At 37.5% G+C, this 26,159-nt stretch overlaps 1 protein-coding gene across 1 annotated transcript in view; it reads left to right on the top strand.

The window, feature by feature from the left end:
• The window catches only part of PKHD1 (PKHD1 ciliary IPT domain containing fibrocystin/polyductin), a 484,305-nt gene that overhangs the window by 277,825 nt on the left and 180,321 nt on the right, over nucleotides 1-26,159 (top strand). The window contains 1 exon segment of the mRNA XM_043591641.1: nucleotides 21,605-21,742. Coding sequence (XP_043447576.1) covers nucleotides 21,605-21,742 — 138 coding nt within the window.

The following is a 26,159-nucleotide window of genomic DNA, read 5'->3' as shown; positions in this document are numbered from 1 at the left end:
ATTGGTAAACCCACATCATTTTTTTTTCTAGAAAAATACGAGAGAATCAAGGGAAACCCTATTAAACAGGAGAGATCAGCAACAGGACTGGAAATGACAACAACATACAATGAGCAATAGCATTTCTAATTTTATTTTTATTTTTTTTAATTTTTTTTATGAAATTTATTGACAAATTGGTTTCCATACAACACCCAGTGCTCATCCCAAAAGGTGCCCTCCTCAATACCCATTACCCACCCTCTCCTCCCTCCCACCCCCCATCAACCCTCAGTTTGTTCTCAGTTTTTAACAGTCTCTTATGCTTTGGCTCTCTCCCATTCTAACCTCTTTTTTTTTTTTCCTTCCCCTCCCCCATGGGTTCCTGTTAAGTTTCTCAGGATCCACATAAGAGTGAAACCATATGGTATCTGTCTTTCTCTGTATGGCTTATTTCACTTAGCATCACACTCTCCAGTTCCATCCACGTTGCTACAAAAGGCCATATTTCATTTTTTCTCATTGCCACGTAATATTCCATTGTGTATATAAACCACAATTTCTTTATCCATTCATCAGTTGATGGACATTTAGGCTCTTTCCATAATTTGGCTATTGTTGAGAGTGCTGCTATGAACATTGGGGTACAAGTGGCCCTATGCATCAGTGCTCCTGTATCCCTTGGATAAATTCCTAGCAGTGCTATTGCTGGGTCATAGGGTAGGTCTATTTTTAATTTTCTGAGGAACCTCCACACTGCTTTCCAGAGCGGCTGCACCAATTTGCATTCCCACCAACAGTGCAAGAGGGTTCCCGTTTCTCCACATCCTCTCCAGCATCTATAGTCTCCTGATTTGTTCATTTTGGCCACTCTGACTGGCGTGAGGTGATACCTGAGTGTGGTTTTGATTTGTATTTCCCTGATAAGGAGCGACGCTGAACATCTTTTCATGTGCCTGTTGGCCATCCGGATGTCTTCTTTAGAGAAGTGTCTATTCATGTTTTCTGCCCATTTCTTCACTGGGTTATTTGTTTTTCGGGTGTGGACTTTGGTGAGCTCTTTATAGATTTTGGATACTAGCCCTTTGTCCGATATGTCATTTGCGAATATCTTTTCCCATTCCGTTGGTTGCCTTTTAGTTTTGTTGGTTGTTTCCTTTGCTGTGCAGAAGCTTTTTATCTTCATAAGGTCCCAGTAATTCACTTTTGCTTTTAATTCCCTTGCCTTTGGGGATGTGTCGAGTAAGAGATTGCTACGGCTGAGGTCACAGAGGTCTTTTCCTGCTTTCTCCTCTAAGGTTTTGATGGTTTCCTGTCTCACATTTAGGTCCTTTATCCATTTTGAGTTTATTTTTGTGAATGGTGTGAGAAAGTGGTCTAGTTTCAACCTTCTGCATGTTGCTGTCCAGTTCTCCCAGCACCATTTGTTAAAGAGGCTGTCTTTTTTCCATTGGATGTTCTTTCCTGCTTTGTCAAAGATGAGTTGGCCATACGTTTGTGGGTCTAGTTCTGGGGTTTCTATTCTATTCCATTGGTCTATGTGTCTGTTTTGGTGCCAATACCATGCTGTCTTGATGATGACAGCTTTGTAGTAGAGGCTAAAGTCTGGGATTGTGATGCCTCCTGCTTTGGTCTTCTTCTTCAAAATTCCTTTGGCTATTCGGGGCCTTTTGTGGTTCCATATGAATTTTAGGATTGCTTGTTCTAGTTTCGAGAAGAATGCTGGTGCAATTTTGATTGGGATTGCATTGAATGTGTAGATAGCTTTGGGTAGTATTGACATTTTGACAATATTTATTTTTCCAATCCATGAGCAGGGAATGTCTTTCCATTTCTTTAAATCTTCTTCAATTTCCTTCAGAAGCTTTCTATAGTTTTCAGCATACAGATCCTTTACATCTTTGGTTAGATTTATTCCTAGGTATTTTATGCTTCTTGGTGCAATTGTGAATGGGATCAGTTTCTTTATTTGTCTTTCTGTTGCTTCATTGTTAGTGTATAAGAATGCAACTGATTTCTGTACATTGATTTTGTATCCTGCAACTTTGCTGAATTCATGTATCAGTTCTAGCAGACTTTTGGTGGAGTCTATCGGATTTTCCATGTATAATATCATGTCATCTGCAAAAAGCGAAAGCTTGACTTCATCTTTGCCAATTTTGATGCCTTTGATTTCCTTTTGTTGTCTGATTGCTGATGCTAGAACTTCCAGCACTATGTTAAACAGCAGCGGTGAGAGTGGGCATCCTTGTCGTGTTCCTGATCTCAGGGAAAAAGCTCTCAGTTTTTCCCCGTTGAGGATGATGTTAGCTGTGGGCTTTTCATAAATGGCTTTTATGATCTTTAAGTATGTTCCTTCTATCCCGACTTTCTCAAGGGTTTTTATTAAGAAAGGGTGCTGGATTTTGTCGAAGGCCTTTTCTGCATCGATTGACAGGATCATATGGTTCTTCTCTTTTTTTTTTGTTAATGTGATGTATCACGTTGATTGATTTGCGAATGTTGAACCAGCCCTGCATCCCAGGAATGAATCCCACTTGATCATGGTGAATAATTCTTTTTATATGCCGTTGAATTCGATTTGCTAGTATCTTATTGAGAATTTTTGCATCCATATTCATCAGGGATATTGGCCTGTAGTTCTCTTTTTTTACTGGGTCTCTGTCTGGTTTAGGAATCAAAGTAATACTGGCTTCATAGAATGAGTCTGGAAGTTTTCCTTCCCTTTCTATTTCTTGGAATAGCTTGAGAAGGATAGGTATTATCTCTGCTTTAAACGTCTGGTAGAACTCCCCTGGGAAGCCATCTGGTCCTGGACTCTTATTTGTTGGGAGATTTTTGATAACCGATTCAATTTCTTCGCTGGTTATGGGTCTGTTCAAGCTTTCTATTTCCTCCTGATTGAGTTTTGGAAGAGTGTGGGTGTTCAGGAATTTGTCCATTTCTTCCAGGTTGTCCAATTTGTTGGCATATAATTTTTCATAGTATTCCCTGATAATTGTTTGTATCTCTGAGGGATTGGTTGTAATAATTCCATTTTCATTCATGATTTTATCTATTTGGGTCATCTCCCTTTTCTTTTTGAGAAGCCTGGCTAGAGGTTTGTCAATTTTGTTTATTTTTTCAAAAAACCAACTCTTGGTTTCGTTGATCTGCTCTACAGTTTTTTTAGATTCTATATTGTTTATTTCTGCTCTGATCTTTATTATTTCTCTTCTTCTGCTGGGCTTAGGCTGCCTTTGCTGTTCTGCTTCTAGTTCCTTTAGGTGTGCTGTTAGATTTTGTATTTGGGATTTTTCTTGTTTCTTGAGATAGGCCTGGATTGCAATGTATTTTCCTCTCAGGACTGCCTTTGCTGCGTCCCAAAGCGTTTGGATTGTTGTATTTTCATTTTCGTTTGTTTCCACATATTTTTTAATTTCTTCTCTAATTGCCTGGTTGACCCACTCATTCGTTAGTAGGGTGTTCTTTAACCTCCATGCTTTTGGAGGTTTTCCAGACTTTTTTCTGTGGTTGATTTCAAGCTTCATAGCATTGTGGTCTGAAAGTATGCATGGTATAATTTCAATTCTTGTAAACTTATGAAGGGCTGTTTTGTGACCCAGTATATGATCTATCTTGGAGAATGTTCCATGTGCACTCGAGAAGAAAGTATATTCTGTTGCTTTGGGATGCAGAGTTCTAAATATATCTGTCAAGTCCATCTGATCCAATGTCTCATTCAGGGCCCTTGTTTCTTTATTGACCGTGTGTCTAGATGATCTATCCATTTCTGTAAGTGGGGTGTTAAAGTCCCCTGCAATGACCACATTCTTCTCAATAAGGTTGCTTATGTTTATGAGTAATTGTTTTATATATTTGGGGGCTCTGGTATTCGGCGCATAGACATTTATAATTGTTAGCTCTTCCTGATGGATAGACCCTGTAACTATTATATAATGTCCTTCTTCATCTCTTGTTACAGCCTTTAATTTAAAGTCTAGTTTGTCTGATATAAGTATGGCTACTCCAGCTTTCTTTTGGCTTCCAGTCGCATGATAAATAGTTCTCCATCCCCTCACTCTCAATCTAAAGGTGTCCTCAGGTCTAAAATGAGTCTCTTGTAGACAGCAAATCGATGGGTCTTGTTTTTTTATCCATTCTGATACCCTATGTCTTTTGGTTGGCGCATTTAATCCATTTACATTCAGTGTTATTATAGAAAGATACGGGTTTAGAGTCATTGTGATGTCTGTATGTTTTATGCTTATAGTGATGTCTCTGGGACTTTGTCTCACAGGGTCCCCCTTAGGATCTCTTGTAGGGCTGGTTTAGTGGTGACAAATTCCTTCAGTTTTTGTTTGTTTGGGAAGACCTTTATCTCTCCTTCTATTCTAAATGACAGACTTGCTGGATAAAGGATTCTTGGCTGCATATTTTTTCTGTCTAGCACCCTGAAAATCTCGTGCCAATTCTTTCTGGCCTGCCAAGTTTCAAAAGAGAGATCAGTCACGAGTCTTATAGGTCTCCCTTTATATGTGAGGGCACGTTTACCCCTCGCTGCTTTCAGAATTTTCTCTTTATCCTTGTATTTTGCCAGTTTCACTATGATATGTCGTGCAGAAGATCGATTCAAGTTACGTCTGAAGGGAGTTCTCTGTGCCTCTTGGATTTCAATGCCTTTTTCCTTCCCCAGTTCAGGGAAGTTCTCAGCTATGATTTCTTCAAGTACCCCTTCAGCACCTTTCCCTCTCTCTTCCTCCTCTGGGATACCAATTATGCATATATTATTTCTTTTTAGTGTATCACTTAGTTCTCTAATTTTCCCCTCATACTCCTGGATTTTTTTATCTCTCTTTTTCTCAGCTTCCTCTTTTTCCATAACTTTATCTTCTAGTTCACCTATTCTCTCCTCTGCCTCTTCAAGCCGAGCTGTGGTGGTTTCCATTTTGTTATGCATTTCGTTTAAAGCGTTTTTCAGCTCCTCGTGACTGTTCCTTAGTCCCTTGATCTCTGTAGCAAGAGATTCTCTGCTGTCCTGTATACTGTTTTCAAGCCCAGCGATTAATTTTATGACTATTATTCTAAATTCACTTTCTGTTATGTTATTTAAGTCCTTTTTGATCAGCTCATTAGCTGTTGTTATTTCCTGGAGATTCTTCTGAGGGGAATTCTTCCGCTTGGTCATTTTGGATAGTCCCTGGCGTGGTGAGCACCTGCAGGGCACTTCCCCTGTGCTGTGGTGTATAACTGGAGTTGGTGGGCGGGGCCGCAGTCAGACCTGATGTCTGCCCCCAGCCCACCGCTGGGGCCACAGTCAGACTGGTGTATGCCTTCTCTTCCCCTCTCCTAGGGGCGGGATTCACTGTGGGGTGGTGTGGCTCGTCTGGGCTACTTGCACCCTGCCAGGCTTGTGATGCTGGGGATCTGGCGTATTAGCTGGGTTGGGTAGGCAAGGTGCACGGGGGCAGGAGGGGCAGGCTTAGATCGCTTCTCCTTAGGTGATCCACTTCAGGAGGGGCCCTGTGGCAGCGGGAGGGAGTCAGATCCGCTGCCGGAGGTTTGGCTCCGCAGAAGCGCAGAGTTGGGTGTTTGCGCGGAGCAAGCAAGTTCCCTGGCAGGAACTGGTTCTCTTTGGGATTTTGGCTGGGGGATGGGCGGGGGAGATGGCGCTGGTGAGCGCCTCTGTTCCCCACCAAACTGAGCTCTGTTGTCAGGGGGCTCAGCAGCTCTCCCTCCCTTTGTCCTCCAGCCTTCCCGCTTTCTGAGCAGAGCTGTTAACTTATGACCTCCCAGACGCTAAGTCGCGCTTGTGGTGGGAACACAGTCCGTCAGGCCCCTCCGCTTTTGCAAGCCAGACTCGGCGGGGCTCTGCTTGGCCGGCGAGCCGTCCCTCCGCCCCGGCTCCCTCCCGCCAGTCCGTGGAGCGCGCACCGCCTCGCCGCCCTTCCTACCCTCTTCCGTGGGCCTCTCGTCTGCGTTTGGCTCCGGCGACTCTGTTCTGCTAATCCTCTGGCGGTTTTCTGGGTTATTTAGGCAGGTGTAGATGGAATCTAAGTGATCAGCAGGACGTGCGGTGAGCCCAGCGTCCTCCTAAGCCGCCATCTTGCCGCCTCCCGAGTTTTGCCATTGTTCAGCATTTCTAATTTTAAAAGGTGACAGGCAAAAGATTCTACTTTTGATTTAAGAAATATCTAGATATCAACTTAACAAGGCATTTACATATCATATAAAAAAAACCCTCAAAACTTTGGTAAGTTGAATGAAATACCAGTACAGGAAAATACAGTATTGCAAAGATTCCCTTCTACATGAGTCTATAAATTCAAGTATTCCCAGTTAGAATTGAAGGTAGTTTTTTAAAAAAAAACTAGAATGTGAGAAGGTGATTATAACATTTTTAGGTTGAAGCAAATAGACAATAATAGCCAAGACTTTTTAAAGAGGAGGTTAATTTTTGGAGGCTAATTCAAGATAAAGCTCAGCATCAGAGTGGTGTGGGATTGGCATAAGAATACCACATAAAGAACAGAGAAATTTAAAGTGAATGAAGCAAGATAGAGTGCAGAAATAGATCCACGAATAGATGACAATTTACTTGGTAGTTAGGATGGCTTTTCAAAACTGTGGGGAAAGACTACATTTAAGCAATCAGTGCTGGAAAAGTTATCTACCCATATGTTAAAAAAATTCTGTTCTATTACCAAGCCATATCATGCCAGGTAAGCTAAAAAGCCCTATACAAAATATAAAGAAATTAAAAGGAAATATTGCAGATTATTTTTTACATTCTTATTTATATTCTGTGGAAGGCCTTCCTGAAGAAAACAGAAAATCTGGAAGCAGTAAAAGAAAAGATCTAAAATTCTGGTTACATAAGAATGTAAAAATTCCCTATGATGAAATACTGAAAAGATCAATTTTCAGGAGTTTTATTCTGTATAAAAGTACGTGTTAGTCTTCAGTTGAGAATCTTTTCCTTTTTTCTTTTCTTTACCTTTTTTTTTAACTTTGGTTATTTGATGTGCAATATGTTTTTGAGTGCAGGTAATAAGTAAATTTGATCTTCCAAAAAAACTTCCCTATGATCAAAGAAATCATAAGCAAAGCTAAAATTCAAGCTATGAGGAGAAACTGTTTACAATACACATGAGAATACATATTATTATCTACGATATACAAAGATATCCTGTATTTTTTTCTGAATGAAGAAAAATACTAATGACAGTCATAGAGAAATGAACCAAATGGCCAAAAAACATGAAAAAAAATTCTGAACCTCACTACTAATCAAGAAAATATTAATTTAAAAATGTTAGATACCTTTTTTGGCCCCCAGATAATCACAAATTACTGAGATTATAAAAGCACTTACTGAGTATTTGCTGTTTGATATATATGTGGTTTATACATCGACATTCTTATCTTCATAATAACATTATTAGATATGTATGATTATTAACCATACTTTATAGATGACGATTTTATTGAAAGTTATGTTATTAACATTATACATTAACAGTTATGTAGACCTCTGTAAATTTTACTTGATTCTCTGCATATGACTTTTTTTTAATCCCACATCTTCATCTTTCTGGATTTGGTTTTCATTCGCTGACATATATCTTCTAGTAATTCATTCACAGAACAACTAAAGAACTTTGATGATTCTTTTGTTTTCTGATACACATGACCCAAAATTCATTTGGTTTTATTTTTTGTTGGTAACTTGTTTTAATCTTTGGTAAACTTTAAGTATTTTGTCTTACTCACTGGACTCTTCTTATCAGAATACATTTTTCTTTGACCATGGTAAATTATGTCCTTAATGATTTTTTGCTTGTTTTTTCCTTTTTAAATGCCTAAGTAGGGGCGCCTGGGTGGCGCAGTCAGTTAAGCGTCCGACTTCAGCCAGGTCACGATCTCGCGGTCTGTGAGTTCGAGCCCCGCGTCAGGGTCTGGGCTGATGGCTCAGAGCCTGGAGCCTGGTTCCGATTCTGTGTCTCCCTCTCTCTCTGCCCCTCCCCCGTTCATGCTCTGTCTCTCTCTGTCCCAAAAATAAATAAACGTTGAAAAAAAAATAAAATAAATGCCTAAGTAGATAGGTATTAGGACTTTAGGGTATATTGTTATGTTTTATAAGCTTCCCTATGATATTTTCTTTTTACTCTTTTTGTTTTTGGGAAAATGTATGAGCTTGATTTTACATTTCAAACTTCTAACACTGTCCATTTTACTATTTACTCAATCTACTGATTAAAAATTTGATGATATAACATTGTATGTTAATTATAATTCGCTAAAAATTTCTTGATAATTAAAATATCTTACATCTCATTATTTTTGCTTTCATGGATATAATTTCTAAAATATCTCTGAAAATGTTTTTAAACTAGATCCTTCTATTTGATCTATTTTTTGTCTTTGGGTATCCTTGGGATTATTAAATTGATCATTGATTATTAGTATCCCTCTTTTACATTTTTCTGTTTATCTTTATGTTTACAATCCCTTGTTTGCCTACCCATGAATCGTTGTTTTATGAAGCTGTCTCCAGGAACTAAGAGTGAGTAAAAATACAATACGGAGAACTTTCCAGAGGGCAGTGTAATCTATGCAAGGTACTGGAGTTTGGTTTTGCCTAAATATTAATTTACTAAGCAAAACCTGAAATCAGAACAAATTAAGACATTGGACCAAACCCCAATCCCAATGGCAGAGTCAGTCTTCCTGGATTCACAGATACTAAGCAGCAGGAAGCATTTCACAAATATCCAAATGCAAAAATGGCAAAGATGCAGATAAATGGGAAAAGGAGCACTACATACCAAAATGTAAACTAAGGGACACTAGAAATAGAAAGTCAAAAAAAAAAAAAAAGCAGACAGTTAACTCTCTTTCTCAAGGCATCGCTAGCAGAGGATACAAATTATAAGTCTGGCAAAGACAATAAGAAGAAAAGACTCTCAATTTCTCTCTCTCTCTCTCTCTCTCTCTCTCGCTCTCTCTCGCTCTCTCTCTCTCTCTCTCTCACACACACACACACACACACACACACACACACACACACTTACAATTTTGCCTGTAGTAAATAAAAAATATAACACTTATTTTTAATTTCAGTTACAATTTTTAAAAATGTTTAAAAATAATGAGTTCACATTGTTCAAAATTCAAAACAAAACACAAAAATACTCATTGGAAAATTTCCCTGCATCTCTGTCTTCCATGTAGCTTCGTTTCCTGAAAACAATATTACTAAGTCTTTGGGTATCCTTCTAGAGAAATTCTGTGCTGCATATACAAAAAAATTTTAAATTGCACTTATATAGATATATCTTTCTTTAACCATTCCTTTACATAAATGATAGTATATTATAAACTGTGTTGCACCTTGCTTTAAAAGATATAATTTGAGAATTTCTCCGTATTAATGCAGTAAATACCTCTTCATTTTTTTTTTTTTTAGCGTTTATTTATTTTTGAGACAGAGAGAGACAAAGCATGAACGGGGGAGGGTCAGAGAGAGGGAGACACAGAATCTGAAACAGGCTCCAGGCTCTGAGCTGTCGGCACAGAGCCCGACGTGGGGCTCAAACTCATGGACTGCGAGATCATGACCAGGGCCGAAGTGGGCCGCTTAACCGACTGAGCCACCCAGGCACCCCAATACCTCTTCATTTTTAAGAGCTTAACTGAAGCATAATTCACATTCCATATAATTCATCCACTTAAAGTGTACAATTCAATGGCTTTTAGTATATAGAGTTGTGCAATCATCACTGTAATCAATTTTAGAATGTTTTCGTTACCTAGCAAAAAAACCCCATACCCCTTAGCAATCACTCCTTGATCCCTCTATCCCCCCCAGCCCCAACCAACCTCTAATTTACTTTCTGTCTCTTTAGATTTTCTTAATCTGGAATTTCATATAAAAGAAATTAAACAGTGACTTTTTACACTTTGTATAACGTTTTCAAGGTTTACCCACATTGCAGTATGGAACCAATCTCTTTTTGAGATTGGCTAAAAAGACCCCCTAGTTCAAATATATTTTTGGTTTGATATGTGGAAATATACACACACATGTTAATAACATTAATAATTTCATGTGTTTCTACAGCCTTCATCTTTATTTAATTTTCATCAGTTACTTTAAAAAGAATCCCCTTCAGATGTTGTTAAGGTAATATAATTTCTTAGGGAAATACTAAGCCTAATGCCCCCATATATAGATTTATTTCACACGGGGTTTTGTAATTAGAGGTCATCCCTGACTGCTTGTTGGCAGGTGGAGTCTGGTGTTTATATTATATGATTTAGAGGCAAGCTGAAGGTGTGTCCTAACTTCACAATTTTTCCAGTGTATTTAATGTTTATGCTTTGTACCAACCCTCAGGTTCCTCTTGAAAAGAGGTGAATGTATATAGATTGCACGTGCTCCTACCTTCTATCCTTTCTCTATCAGAGAAAGTGCTTTACCTTCTCTCAAAGGTCAGCATCACCTGCTCTTCTCTGTGTCTGGCCTTGAAAAACCAGTCTTGCTTTTCAGGTACCTCAATTGTCTCTTTTCTTTTCCTATCTGCAGATTTCCCTCCTTCATTGTACTTTCTTGCAGCATACATTCATCTTTTTATATATCTATATGATTAAAATAATTCCCTTGAGCCCTCATTGACTTCCACATACTGAGTATTTTCTCCTCATACTGTCTTTTCTCCCTTGGTGATTCCTGAGAACATAAATTTGATAGTCATCAACCTACAGACAACATCAGAAGCCAGTTAATCTTTTTGCTTTTTCCATGCATGAGACCTGTATGTCCAACTTTCAACTTGAGATCTCCACTGGGATGACTTACAGGTATCTCAGACTAGAACAACCCAGAGAGAATCCTCTGTATATATCCTCTTCCATTCCCAAGGCTCACCTTCCCAGCTGCCAGCTTGCTCCCCCTCCAGCTTTTCCTATTTCACTATTTGTCATCTTTTCCATTATCCATTGCTCTGAGTTGTTCTTGACACTTCAACTAATCTTGTACATTCTATTCCAAGCTATTTTTCAAATCTGTCTGCTTTTCTTATCTCTCCTTTCACCACCCTAATCATTGCATTATCACATGTTGGGTAAACCATTAGGATTCCTCTTACTCCCTTTCTGCGGCTCTTGACCTCATCTACTCTTTTGAAATCACAAATTGCTTATGTAATCTCCCTGCTTACTAGCCTTTCCTGCCTTAATGTTATTCCTAGGATAAAGTCTCCAATTTGTTACAGAGCCTCCAAAGTCCTGCTTGATCTCCTTCCTCAACTACCTTTCCAGCCCCTCGCCTCACTGCTCTCCTCAAGATTCTACAGGCCCTGGTGCTGCTTTTCGGTCTTTGGAACTTATGGGTCTGTTTCCAGTCTCTTGCTTTTCATGTATACTACTTTCTCTAGAGTGTGATATCTCCATAACATCATTCATTTTCCTTTTTACCATTTAGCTCAGTTTGTGCCATGTATTTATTTGTGTGATTATGGTTAAATGTCAATTTTCTCTAAAATATTTTAAGTTTTGAGGTGCCTGGGTAGCTCAACAGTTAAGCAGCTGACTCTTGATTTTGGCTAAGGTTGTGAGATCAAGTCCCATGTTGGGCTTTCTGCTGAATATGTAGCCTCTTTGGGATTCTCTTTTTCCCTCTCTCTTTCTACCCCTCCCCAACTCACATATGCTCTCTCTCTCTTTCTCTCAAAATAAATAAACATTTAAGAAATATTTTAAGTTTCATAAGAGCAAGGATTGTACCTCTTTGGCTCACCAAACAGCAGAGCAACAGGTATAGAGTAGATATTCAATAATATATATTGGATATACAAAACAGGTGATAGCTAATAATTTTATGCTTGTTATATGCCAAGCACTGTTCTACTTGTATATGTGGTACTTCACCTAATCCTTACCGTCACCTCCATAACGTATTGATCTTATTTTGCACTTGAGGAATGGAAAGTCATAGAAGGTAAGCAATTTTTTCAAGGAATGGCTTATTTGGAATTCCAACTTTGGTCTGTCTGAATTCTAATCTGGTGAGGATTCCATTGTACCAGACTGCTTTTTGGGCAAAGAGTCACAGATGAATTGGCCAGTATATTTTTCCTACACTAATTCTTCATTAGTCAGGTACTAGTGACTGGAGCCTGGATAAAATGAGGGCAAAGTTGAGAAGAGACTGAAACTATAGAATCCTTTAGACCCTGGAAGTGTGTGCAGTGTAGGTAGATGGGACATGAGTGGGATTCTGGTTATTGGAGAGCTATGAGCAGATGAGAGCAGTGAGTTCTCAGGAATGGATGGGAGAAACAGATAGTGTCTTCTTTACTTTGAAACATTACCTGAGTCTTGCCATGATTATTTTGGTGGGTATCAGAAGGAAATACTGAAAAATATTCAGATCTATGTCTTACTTCCATCAAAAACTCACCTGCTCAATCTCATTAAAATATTCACTCCTCTTTGTGGAGTGAGAGCCTTGTTTTATTTGTATTTGTTTCTTAGGCACATGTCAGTATCTGACAGCACAACTTGATAATATTTGCTAAGTGAAATGAATGGATGAATGAATACATCTCTCAGTCAATAATATTGCTTTTATATATCATTCTTCTCTTAGGGATTTCTGGATACCCTGGATATGAAAAAGGATTAACTCTAAAAATGGGGATTTCAGTAACTTTGCCAGGCAGCATGGAGACACTTTAGAGCATTGGGATTTTTGGCAGAGATTGTAAAATCTGGATGTTATTGTTGAAATACTTAGAATTGTGAATAAAAGTTCTAGGAAACATCATGGTCTCTGGGACAGTATCTAAATTCAAGGGGAGATGAATTTATTTTGGAACCCCCAAGCAAGAACTCTTTGCATTAAATAAAAATAATTTGTTGTAGTTTATTTAAAAATTTGTGAATTTTCATAAAATGTAACCATGGAAAATATGGAAATATTGAGAACTTTCACTATATCTCTACAGAAGTAATTTTTGTATTAATATATAAGTACTTTATGAATTTAGGAAATAAAATATAGGCTAGTTTGTCCAAAAATGATGTTTTGATACAACATATTAAAATATAGAATAGAGTTTATTTACTCAATATTTATTAATCAGGTACTATATTCTAAGCTTGCTCTTAAACATTAATTATATATTTATGAAATAATAGATATAATTTTTTAAAACAAATACATACAAACATCTTTTTAAAAGAAATTCAATAATGTTTTAGGATTTTTTTTTTTTTACAGTTAGAAGAAACAATTGAAAGCCTGAGGAAAAAAATAGCTTAAAAAAATTAAAATCTCACCCTTTTCTGGACATACTGCTTTCTCTCAGTTCAAGCAGAGACATAAAGAGTGGATTAATTTTCAAAGAAGAAAATATTTGATGGGGGAATGAAATTCATTGAATAGAATGTTTGCTACATGGGCCTAAGCCTGAACAGCTTCTTTCAGGAATGAATCATTTATTTTATAGATATTGTTTTTTCTTCAGGGTTAAAGTGTGAAAATATATTTGTTAACTAGAAGTCTGTCTCATTATTTTTCTTAAGGAGACAAGTTCTGTGCCTCCTTTGGCTTTGACATTAAGTGTAACAAAAAAAAATGTAATAACTCCATCACCTGAGAGCTACTAGTTCATGTCTTTCCACGTATGTAAATATCCTTCACTACAAGGATTGAACAGGGATTTTGTCCCTAAACATGATTAGTACAGATTCATCAGTGGTCTATAGAGTAATAAAATTATGTGGATAAAGCCAAACTGTATTTTAACATCTGACCTCATATTTAACAAAATGTATACTTTTCACTTTTAGATCTTCTGGGGATTACAAGGTCTAGGTTTTCTTTTTGGTACTCAAGACATCCAAGCCATCAGAACACCATGGACCTTGTCTCCAATGGCAACACCAAGGAACATGGGAATTCAGATAGTTCCCTGAGATCCTGTTGTCATTCATTCCCTTTGGGTTATACACAGAAGTGGGATTCCTGGATCTTAGGGTAGCTCTATTTTTAATTCTTTGAGGAACCTCCTTTCTGTTTTCCATAGTGGCTGCACCGATTTCTGTTCCCACCAACAGTGTACCAGGGTACCCTTTTAATTCCTTATCAATACTTGTTATCTTTTGTTTTCTTTTTTTCTTTCTTTTGTTCTTTCTTTCTTTCTTTCTTTCTTTCTTTCTTTCTTTCTTTCTTTCTTCCTAATGAAAGTTCTACTAATAGATATGAGATGATATCTCTGGTGGTTCTGATTGTATTTCCCTGATGATTAGTGATATTGAGCACCCTTTTATATAAATTGTTGTTTATTTGTATGTCTTCTTTTTTTTTAAATTTTTTTTAACGTTTATTTATTTTTGAGACAGAGAGAGACAGAGCATGAACGGGGGAGGGTCAGAGAGAGGGAGACACAGAATCTGAAACAGGCTCCAGCTCCGAGCTGTCAGCACAGAGCCCGATGCGGGGCTCGAACTCACGGACCCCGAGATCACGACCTGAGCCAAAGTCGGCCGCTTAACCGACTGAGCCACCCAGGTGCCCCTGTATGTCTTCTTTAAATAAACGTTTATTCAGTTCCTTTGCCCATTTAATTTTTTTATTTAAATTTTTTTTATTTAAATTCCAGTTAGTTGACGTACAGTGTCATATTTTTTTCAGGTGTACAATTTAGTGATTCAACAATTCCATTCAACAGCTGGTGGTTATTACAACAAGTGTACTACTTCAACCCCATCACTTATTTCACACATTCACCTACCCATCTCCCCTCTGGGAACCACTAGTTTGTTCACTATAGTTAAGAGTCTGTTTCTTGGTTTTCCTTTCTCTTTTCCCCCCTATGATCATTTGTCTTGTTTCTTAAACTCCACATATGAGATCCCAGTCACTCAGCCGTATTTTTTAAATTGTTTTTCAATGTTTATTTTATTTTTGAGAGAGAGAGAGAAAGAGAGAGAGAGAGAGAGAGAGAGAGAGAGAGAGAGACAGTGCAAGCAGGGGAGTGGCAGAGAGAGAGGGAGACACTGAATCTGAAGCAGGTTCCAGGCTCTGAGCTGTCAGCACAGAGTCTGATGTGAGGCTCAAACCCCTGAACCTTGAGACCATGACCTGAGGTGAAGTCGGAGGCTTAACCGACTGAGCCACCCAGACACCCCTCAGCCATCTTTTTTATCGACTGGTTGCTAGGGACTAGGAGGAGGAGGATATGGCGAGGTAGTAGACAAAGAATATGAAGTTCAGTTATGCAATATGAATAGATCTTAGAGATCTTCTGTACAGCAGAGTGGCCATAGGAAATAATACTGTTATATCCTTAAAAATTTGCTGAAAGGCTAGATCTTAGGCTAAGTGTTATTATCACAAAATAATAATAATAGTAATAGTACTAATATAATAAAAAGGATGGGAGGTAACTTTTGAAAAAGATGGATAGAACTTATAATGATGGTTATAGATATATACTTATCTCCAAACTCAGTAAGTTGTATACATTAAATATGTACAGCTTTTTTTATGTTGATTATATATCATTATATATATCATGATATCATATATACAATTATATATATATCATTATTTATTATTTTTTAATATCCAAGTTGGTTTTTTAAAATGGCAACACATATTGGGTCATTCTGAATTCTTTGAGGTCTAATGGAGAGAACAGCAGCACAACACCATCTCAAGATTTAAGAGATAAAACAAAGCCTGGAATGAGAGAAAGCACAGATTCTTTTCTATTTTTATGAAAACAGCAGCACCTTCTGGTGCTTTCCTTTCAGAATTTGGGATTCAGAGGATTGATCTGATACAGTTGGTAGTTTTGCTTAAAGACCTTCCTATTAAATAGATTCAAATATTTTTGAAGAACAGATGGTATAGACTAGAGGAAGAGATAAACATTGTATGTTAAACATTTTATTGATCAATTAAAATATCATAATTTAAAATGTTGATTCTACTATGAGAGTCATGCATGTCTGTATGTGATTGAGAAAGACAGAGAGTGGGGAGTGGGATGGGTATTTATTTTCCAAAGTTAAAGCAGCTCTTCCTCCAACCTCCCTCCTTCTCCCCCACACACAGGCAGGCAGATGGTTTTTCTTCAAGGAGTTAGGGAAGTTGGCTTTCAGTCTTGAATCATGTGCCTCTGGGCACTTTGAAAACTGCCTCTTCTGCCTATTTTTAAGACCAGTTTGAAAAAAAAAGATAGGTAAGAGTAGAATAAAGAAACCACCTGTGTGGATTTGATTGAAAAAAAAGGCAGGGTATAAAGTGAGCAGCTCTTTGAAAAGAATTTAGTTATAGAACGAATGCAACCTTCCCTTCTAGCATTCTTTGTTCTGTTTTTTCTAAAAGGGAATGAGTTATTGATAAATGAATACCATCATCTCTGCATATTATTCTGCTTGACACTAATTTTCAATCATGTTAACCTTTCATCTCTGTGAAACATTTATGTATGAGAATTTCCACTCTTTTTGGAGTACTTCTTTGGACGTACCAGTCATTCTCACAAATTGTATAGACAGAATATTGGATAAACCGTTAGATTCACCAAAAGCTAAGCAATCAGAGGAAAAAAACCACCACAAATCACTGTTTTAAATGGAATTAGCATGTAACTTTTCCATCAGTTCATATGTTTATGGGAGATATTTTGGCTAAGGCTGAATGTAAAAAGATTATGTGTACTTGTTAATTATGGAAGGTACAGGAACATAACAAGCCCACAAATAATCCTTGTATGTCCTGCTCTGCCCTTGCATGCCATCATTCTCCCTCAGAAGTCTGAGCTGTGTCCAAAGTTGGTTGTAGGCTGTGTTTTTGACAATAGCAGGGTTGTAATGGAAACTGTCTTCAGCACCTAAGTTATGGGGCCCGATACAGTGAGTACCATACAAGTAGTGGGTCTGCCTGCCCTAAATTATGCCTGTTAATGTGACCCCATCATTATTCCCAGGATCTGTGCCCTTCGCCCTTGATCTCATTTCTGCAGGATTTAGACAAGTGTCAGACCCTTGGAATGCTACACAATAGTGACCTTGATTCTCTCACTTTGCTGCAAAAAAAAAAAAAAAAAGAGTTTAAATCTAGTGTTAAAATGACATGGAATGCTTTGTAACCAGATTAGTCCTGATACAAAAAAATCCCTAGCCCTCTGTCCAGAGGCACCTGGTTTTTGATTTGGCTCAGGCTTTCTGGTCATAAGGGTAGCTAGTGCATGTACAGAAGACTAAAGCATCTTTGTTGTTGTTGCATTTGATATATGGGGAATTTCAGGTGATTCTTTCATAGCGTTAAATTTCCAGATATTATTTCTAAAGCTTTGCCCTTATAATTGTCAAAATACAACTCTTTAAGGGTAGAAAACAAACAAACAAACAAAATACTGCTTGGCACAAGATGCCAAAATAAAGATGGTGGGATGTTTAGTGTTTGATAGATGAACAAGTGGAAAGGGGGTGTAATTTGGAACCAAGAGGCACCACCCCAAGGCTGGTCCCAAACTCCTTTGGGGGGAAAAAGCAGTCTTTAATTACATCTGGTACTCATTAATTCTTTTTGGAGTCTCTTTCCAGATCTGTTCCCCCATCAGCCTCCCATCGAGCAACAGAAATTCCAGATGGTTCCCTCCATATGCCCATGTTCATTCTCTCAAGTAGGATAGATTGGTCACTGACAGAGCAGGATGGAAAAGCCTTGGTCAAAGCAAGGCAAGATGAAAAGCATCAGGCCACAGTTAATTTAGAGGTGGTCTATCATTCATGTTTTTAAGTGGTTTGTATAAATGTTACTGAGTGATTTTTTTTCTGAAATGTTTTGAATAATTTCATGGAAATGAAGCTACTTAAAGAAAGTGGCATATTGATCCTAACTTTCCACACCTGGGAAAGATAGAAATTCACTAGAAGCTGTCATTGTAGCTCAGGGTTGGTCAGTTTGGACGTGTAGCTGATCTGCTCTGGAGACTAGTTTGGAATGGATTCTTTTGCCTATGTTTCTTGTGTGGATAGCTGTAGTCTCTGTTATTATGGTACAAAATATCCTTGATACAAATATTTATAGGGCATTTGTTTCTTTCATCTTCCAGAATTTTTTTTATTAAGCACATTGATAGAATTTCTATTTTGAAGTAGTTGGGAGTAAAGATGAGGTCAACCTCCATTTAATGAAAAAATATACAGTTGACCTTGAACAACATGGGAGTTAGGGTGCTGATCCCCCACCCTGTGCAGTCAAAAATCTGTGTATAACTTTGAACTCCCCCAAATGTAACTATTAATAGCCTACTGTTGACCAGAAGATTTACCAATAACAGAAACAATACATATTTTGTAGGTTACTTATAATATCTATTGTAGTCTTACAATAATAAGTAAGCTAGAGAAAAGACAATGTTATTAAGGAAATCAGAAGGAACATAATGGACATTTAAAGTACCATATTGTATTTATCAGATACAGTGGATCCATGCAGTTCAAACCTATATTGCTCAAAGGTCAATTATATTATCATTTCAAGTATATCGCATTGTACTTATTTGTTTATCTGTCCTCATCTGATGATGGGAAACATGTCTTCCTCATCTTTGAATTCCTACCACTCAACAAGATTTGACACATCACGCGGGAGGAAAAGAAAGAAGAAAAGGTGACTAGACAGATCCAGGCAATTTCAAAGTAAAATAAGAGCAATGTTTCTACTCTTGTCTTCATCCTATACTTCCTCTTGTATAGCTATTAGATTTTACATGCGGGGTATGTGTATGTTCTTTGGCGTTATTTTTGAGTATCTACTGTTCAAGGTCCTGAGCAAGTAAATGTGAGAATTGCAGCTGTGGTCTTTGTTCTCATGGAGCTTGCAATAGTTAAGCTACCTGCGATTTGTGTGAAATTTGTTGGTATATTTGGAATGGATAGGGCAATCAAAAGGAGAAATTTCTTCTAAGAGGAGTATGTGATAAAGACCAAAAGGACGGAAATTGTCCTATTTTAACTGATAAGTATGTTAAAACGAAGCCTAATATCATGCTTTTGTGCGTGTGAGTACTCTGTAGATGAGATAAAACATTTATTGAAGCAATTTAATCATTTTTAAAATCAGGCTTGGCAGACAAATGTTGGTAGTTTGGGCCATAGGTTGGAATAGATAGGGGTTATTGGCATAGAACTTTTTTAATTTTTAAAGGTGCTTGCGTGAAATAATTTGCATCTTAATTTTGAAGTCATATTAAACTCATGAACTTCCAAAATGTGTGTTAAACCTAGAACGTTCTCTGGATATTTCACTCTTTTGTTTGAATGTTTAAAAAAAAAATTTTTTAACGTTTATTTATTTTTGAGACAGAGACAGAGCATGAATAGGGGAGGGGCAGAGAGAGAGGGAGACACAGAATCTGAAACAGGCTCCAGGCTCTGAGCTGTCAGCACAGAGCCCGACGCGGGGCTCGAACTCACAGACTGTGAGATCATGACCTGAGCCGAAGTCGGACACTTAACCGATTGAGCCACCCAGGTGCCCCTGTTTGAATGTTTTTAAAACACCAGAGATGAAATTGGAATATTTATTTATTTTCGTCTTAGCCTGATGGTTCATTTGTATCTGTTACCAATGTACTCTTGAGTTTAAGTTGTGTAGGGACCTAAACTCCGCAGATCTGGGAAATCTTTATTTAGCAACTGTATCTTTTTTTTTGTTATTTATTTATTTATTTATTTATTTATTTATTTATTTGGGAGAGAGAGCACAGGCAGGGGAGGGGTAAAAGGAGAGGGAGAAAGAATCTTAAGCAGGCTCCACACTTGATGTAGAGCCCGACATGCGGCTTGAGGTCACGACCATGAGATCATGACCTGAGTCAAAATCAAAAGTCTGATGCTTAACTGACTGAGCCACCCAACAACTTTATCTCTGAATTCACAATAAGCACAAGGGTTGTTAAAAATGGATTCCCATAAGAAAGTTACAGTGGGTGAGAAAGGCATAATTACACTAAGGACCAGCCCAGTGACAATCATCTCCTTACACACACTAATTATGGATGTAATTATAGTATGTTTTAGTGTTCTGATATTAGAATGTATAGGGTATCATGGGATAGCAAACCAGAGACAGATTTCCATGGCAGGAGCGGTGGATCCAGTGAGGAGACTGGGAATATCTTACTAGCAGAGCTAAAACTTGGGTTGATTTTGAATGGGTGAGTAGGTGGTGGTTGTTGGACCACAGCCATACCTTGAGAACCATTGTTCTACTGTCCGACCAAGAGACAAGGGAAAGGAGAAAGTGCCTACTGGAGAGTTTATGAACCAGGCCTGGAGAGGTCACATTTCAATCCTTCCTATATTTTATTGACTATAGCTCAGTCATATGGGCTTCACCATATGCAGAGGAGGCTAGAAAAGATAGTCTAGCTGTGAACCCTGTAGGAAAAGAGAAATTGTTTGGTTTACAACCCTAGAGTCTCTGTCACAGGAAGGTGTGGCAGTCTTATAACTAGCGAAGTAGGGACTAGAAAAGACACCCTATGAGAAATTACTTTGGTGGAGGGCAGGTCCTTTAGAACAGCAGGGTACATTGTTTCCTGGAATGAGACATGAAATTCTGTTAACAAAATTCCTTAAAACCTTTACATGTGTCACTGATTATGGTACTTGAAATTTAAGCAGAAACATTTATTTGAGATCTTTAATTTGTGTTGAATTACTACTAAGCCTCAGAAAGTAACACTTAATACTTTGGCATACACAAAATATTTTCTGTTTTAAATAAGAATTTTTATTCATGTATTGCCTTATTATTACTTTCAGACAAAAATCTTTGATTCTTTTTTTTTATGAAGTTGTATGGAAACTTTATGAAATGGGCGATGAAAACAACGGTTTTGTGTTGTCAGAGGAGCTCTACAAGCATGCCAGGTTAATTGACAACAGTACCAGTAATGAAAATATCCAGCATTTCTTGAGCACACACTAGACCTTTGCTTTACATGGTAGGAATTAGGAGATTGAGAATTACTTACTAGTACTGTATAAGCACTTTAGATTTGTGAACTCATTTCACCCTCACAAGAACCCTGTGAATGAAGCAGGCATTTTTATTATTCCCATTTCACAGATTAGATAACTGAGGCACAGAAAGGTAAGTGTGTTGGTTCATACAGTTAATAAGTAGCAGTTCTGGGATTCACATCCAAATCATCTGACTTCAGAAGCCAAGGTCATATCTCTGCTTCTCTGCCTCCCTGAAATTACAGTCAAAGTGAAGGGAAGGGCCAAAGGATAGGGAACTTTCCTATACATGTGCACTAAAGTAGGCCTGGGGAGCTGTTTGAGGCATAAACACTGCCTTTTGGCCATAACACTTGTTTTTTTAGCCAATGGAAGGATTTATTAATCATGCATTTTTTTAAACTCCTGTCTCTTTATTAAGGCCTAGTCCTTTGAAAACTACTTGTTCTAGTTGCTGCACCCGGCCTGGCATTGGTAGCAACATAAGCAGCTCCTAAATTGCCTAGAGAATCTCAGGGTAAATCACTAGAGGAGAGAAGGCAATTCTTGTATTGCTTATGCGTCTGAGCAATTTCTTTTTCTTCCTCAGACAGGACTGTCCTTGTGGATATGAATCTTCCATTCCTCAAAGGCCTCTATGTGATGGGGACTTTAGAATTCCCTGTGGACAGAAGCAATGTTCTGAGTGTGGCATGCATGGTCATTGTAGGCGGGGAGCTGAAAGTTGGTGAGTAGAGGGCACAAGGATTGGGAGCATAATGGGAATTAAACTCTGTGAGAAGGGCCTTGGGAAATGATGGTATCATCTAGCAGGTTGCTTAATAGAGTTTGGGGAGGCTAAGGCAAGGGGCAAGTTTACTAGTAAAACTTTTCCTCTGCAAGCTTTAGACAACACAGACAGAAGTGACTTTGATTGGTCGGTCATTCTTGGATGTCCACCCACTGTCATCAGGCCATGTTTCTGGCCCTAGGGACCTCCAGCTGCTGCACATGGCAGGCCTCTTGTCCTTCTCCAGGCCACAGATCAATTCTTCCCTTTGGTCCTTTGTATGAGAGTTTACCTGTGGCTCATGCTTTCAGAAGGATTTATTTTTTGGTTAACTAACTCACAGTAAAATTTCAATTGCTATCTTAGTGTGGATCCTTGGGAATACAGACCTTAAAGCAAAATATGTGCTAATGCTTTACTGGGGCAAATAATCACAGTGAAGTGACAAAAGGGAAGTGAAAGAAAAAAGAGGGAAAGCAAACACAAGATGGTCACAGCTGCTTAAGGAAACAGGGCTATTTGCTTGGCTATGTGAGGTGCCTTGAGAGAAGCCTTATAGAGTCACCACATCCTGGGACAATAAGGGGAGCAGCTGGGGAGAAGGGTGGAAGTTCACTTTGTTCACCCCAAACCCATGAACTTGGTCTTTCTTTGTTATGTTTCATGGCTCTCTGGGAATCTAGTGGAGGGGCCAGAGGCTCAGTAGATGCCAGGAGATGGGGCTACCCCGGGTAAGAAATGAAGCATGTTGCTGAGGCCAAGGGACAAGCGGTTGGTGTAGATCTGGAGGTTAGTGTATTAGTCAGGTCTGGTGCATTGGCTTATGCAAATAAAAAGTCTGAGTTCGTATAGGTGAACTGTATACTTGGAACTGTTGTAAGAAGTAAGTATACAATGATTAAAAAAAAAAAAACACATGTACTCTGACCCCAAAGGAACTACTTTTGAACTCAGTAAGGCAATCTGCTTTGCCCCTCCCACCCCCACCCCCAAAGGAGTTAAAAGAGAATTCCCAGGAACAGTAATACCTTACCCCAAAGAAGTAAGTTACTGATGGTGAGGAATGGAAATACTTAGATATTTCTATTAGGTAGCATCCAAATGTTAGAATCTCTGGTGAAAGAGATTTCTAGGTCTAACCACCTGTCTAGAGTTTAAATCACTGTGAAGATTCCTCAAAAATTATGGTCAAGCCATTTCTCAAATACTTCCAACGACAGAAAAATCAAAACATTTTAAGATAACCTGTTCTCATTTTTAAAAATTCTATTTAAATTCCTGTCCTTCTATTAAGTCAGTCTGTCTTTCTCTAATATCTGTTGGTTCAGGTTCTTTGATCTGATCTGTACAGGATGAGTTTCAAATTCCCTTCCCTTGATAGTCCTTCATTCACATTTTCTTGAATATTCTCTTTTTCAGATTTTGCAGTTCCTAATATTTTAACCACAGTTAAATCATAGTTATTATAATCATTGTTATTATTATGATTACATAGTTATATTATTGTGATATCTTTTTAATCATAGTTATTGATACTTTAAAATAATTTTTATTTTTCCAATACAAAACTGGAAAATGGAGAAAAGCAAATAGAAGTTACATAACAGATATGAAGTAATCATTCATATTCCCAAATGTAAAGAAAACCACAGTTATATTTTGTAGTCTTGTCTTTAAATCATTTTTTTTCTGGCACATGCATATACACACATACACATACACACTTTAAAACATAGAGTATACAATATGATAATCTTTTGGATTCTGTGTTAACAATGTGAGAATTTCCTCAGCACATTCTTTTTCCAGGACATGGTTTTAATAATGTTAATATTCCATATCTATGTGAGTATGTATACATGCATGTATAATAATTTAGTTAACCATTTTCCTATTGTTAATATCAAGGTTATTCAGATTTCTTTTTGTCCAAGTACCTTACTATGCAATGAACAATTTAGAATTCAAATCATTATTCATATCTCTGATTATTTCCTTAGGATAGACATTTGTAAGTAGAATTAATGGGCCTAAGGATAAGTGCATGTTTTTATTTGAATTGTGGTAAAATTCACATAACTTTACTCAAGTTAAACTCAGGAGCATTTGCTACATGCACAGTGATGTGCAACAATTACTTTTTCTAGTTCTGAAACATTTTTAAAAATTTTAATTCCAGTATACTTAACATACAGTGTTATATTAATTTCAGGTGTATGATACAGTGATTTTTGTTATTCAACAACTCTATATACTACTCAGTGCTCATCATGATATGTGTTAATCCCCTTTACTTATTTTCCCATCTCCCCACCCACCTGTGCTCTGGGAGCTATCAGTTTGTTCTCTATAATTAAGAATCTGTCGGTCTTTTTTGGAAGAGTATCTATTCGTGTCTTCTGTCCATTTGCTAATTGGATTATTCATTTTGGGGGGAATTGAGTTTTATAAGTTCTTTATAGATTTTGGATACTAACTCTTTATCAGATATGTCATTGGCAAATAATTCCTCCCATTTAGTTGGCTTTTAGTTTGATTGATTGTTTCCTTTGTGGCCCAGAAGCTTTTTATTTTGGTGTAGTCCCAGTAGTTTAGTTTTGTTTCTCTTAGCTTTTGTTTCTCTTGCCACAGGAGACATATCTAGAAAAATGTTGCTGTAGCCAATGTCAGAGAAATTACTGTGCTCTATTTTAGGATTTTTATGGTTTCAGGTCTCACATTTAGGTCCTTAATCCATGTTGAGTTTATTTTTGTGTATAGTATAAAAAAGTGGTCTAGTTTCATTCTTTTGCATGGAGTTGTCTCATTTTCCCAACACCATTTGTTGAAGAGATTTTCTTTTTCCCATTGCATAATCTTGCCTTCTTTGTCAAAGATAAATTGACCATATAATTGTGGGTTTATTTCTGGGTTCTCTATTCTGCTCCACTGATCTGTGTGTCTCTTTTTGTGCTAGTACCATACCGTTTTGATCACTACAGTTTTATAGTGTAACTTGAAATGTGAGATTGTGATACCTCCCGTTTTGTTCTTTTTGAAGATTACTTTGGCTATTCAGGGTCTTTTGTGGTACCATACAAAGTTTAAGATTATTTGTTCTAGTTCTATGAAAAATGCTATTGGTATTTTTGATAAGGATTGAATTAAATGTATAGATTGCTTTGGGTTAAATGGACCTTTCAAGAATATTTGTTTTCCTATTCCATGAGCATGGAATATCTTTCCACTTGTTTGTGTTGTCTTCACTTACTTTCATCAGTATTTTATAATTTTCAGACTACAGGTCTTTCACTTCCTTAATTAAGTTTATTCTTAGATATTTTATTATTTCTGATGCAAATGTAAAGAGGATTGTTTTCTTTCTCCTTTTTTTAAAATGTGTATTTAGTTTTGAGAGAGAGAGAGAGCATGAGCAGGGGGGAAGTGCAAAGAGAGAGGGAAACGGAAGATCCGAAGCAGGCTCTGCACTGACAGCAGGGCTCTAACTCCCAAAATGCAAGATCATGACCTGAGAGGAAGTCAACTGACTAAACCACCCAGGCGCCTCAATGGTATTGTTTTCCTAATCTCTCTTTCTCTTACTTCATTATTAGTGTATAGACATACAATGGATTTCTGTATATTGATTTTGTATCCTTTGATGTTACTGAAATTATTTATCAGCTCTAGTAGTTTTTTGGTAGAGTCTTTAGGGTTTTCTATATATAGTATGAAGACATATGCAAATAGTAAAAGTTTTACTTCTTCCCTACCAATTTGGCTGCCTTTTTCTTTCTCTTTGTTGTCTCATTGCTGTGGCTAGGACTTTTAGTACTGTGTTTAACAAAAGTGGTGAGAGTAGACATCCCTGTATTGTTCCTGACCATAGGGGAAAAGCTCTCAGTATTTACCATTGAATATGATACTACTTGTAGTTTTTTTCATATAGGACCTGTATTATCTTGACATATGTTCCCTCTAAACCTACTTTGTTGACGGTTTTTTATCATGAATGGATGTTATGCTTTGTCAGATGCTTTTTTTGCATCTATTGAAATGATCATATGATGTTTATCCATTCCCTTGTTGATATGATGTATCATAATGATTGGTTTGTGAATATTGAGCCATTCTTGTATCCCAGGAATAAATCCCCCTTGATTATGGTTAATGATATTTTTTAACGTATTGTTGGATTTAGTTTGCTAATCTTTTGTTGAGGATTGTTACATCTGTGTTCATCAGAGATGGTGGCCTATAGTTCTCTTTTTCTGTCATACTTGGTATCAGGGTACTGCTGTCCTCATAGAATGAATTTGGAAGCTTTTCTATTCTATTTTTTTAATTTTTGGAATTGTTTGAGAAGAGGTATTAACTCTTTTTTACATGTTTGCTG

Source organism: Prionailurus bengalensis, chromosome B2, assembly GCF_016509475.1.
Source record: "Prionailurus bengalensis isolate Pbe53 chromosome B2, Fcat_Pben_1.1_paternal_pri, whole genome shotgun sequence".
In the NCBI taxonomy this organism is placed as follows: Eukaryota; Metazoa; Chordata; class Mammalia; order Carnivora; family Felidae; genus Prionailurus; species Prionailurus bengalensis.
This window is presented reverse-complemented; position numbering and strand designations above follow the sequence as displayed.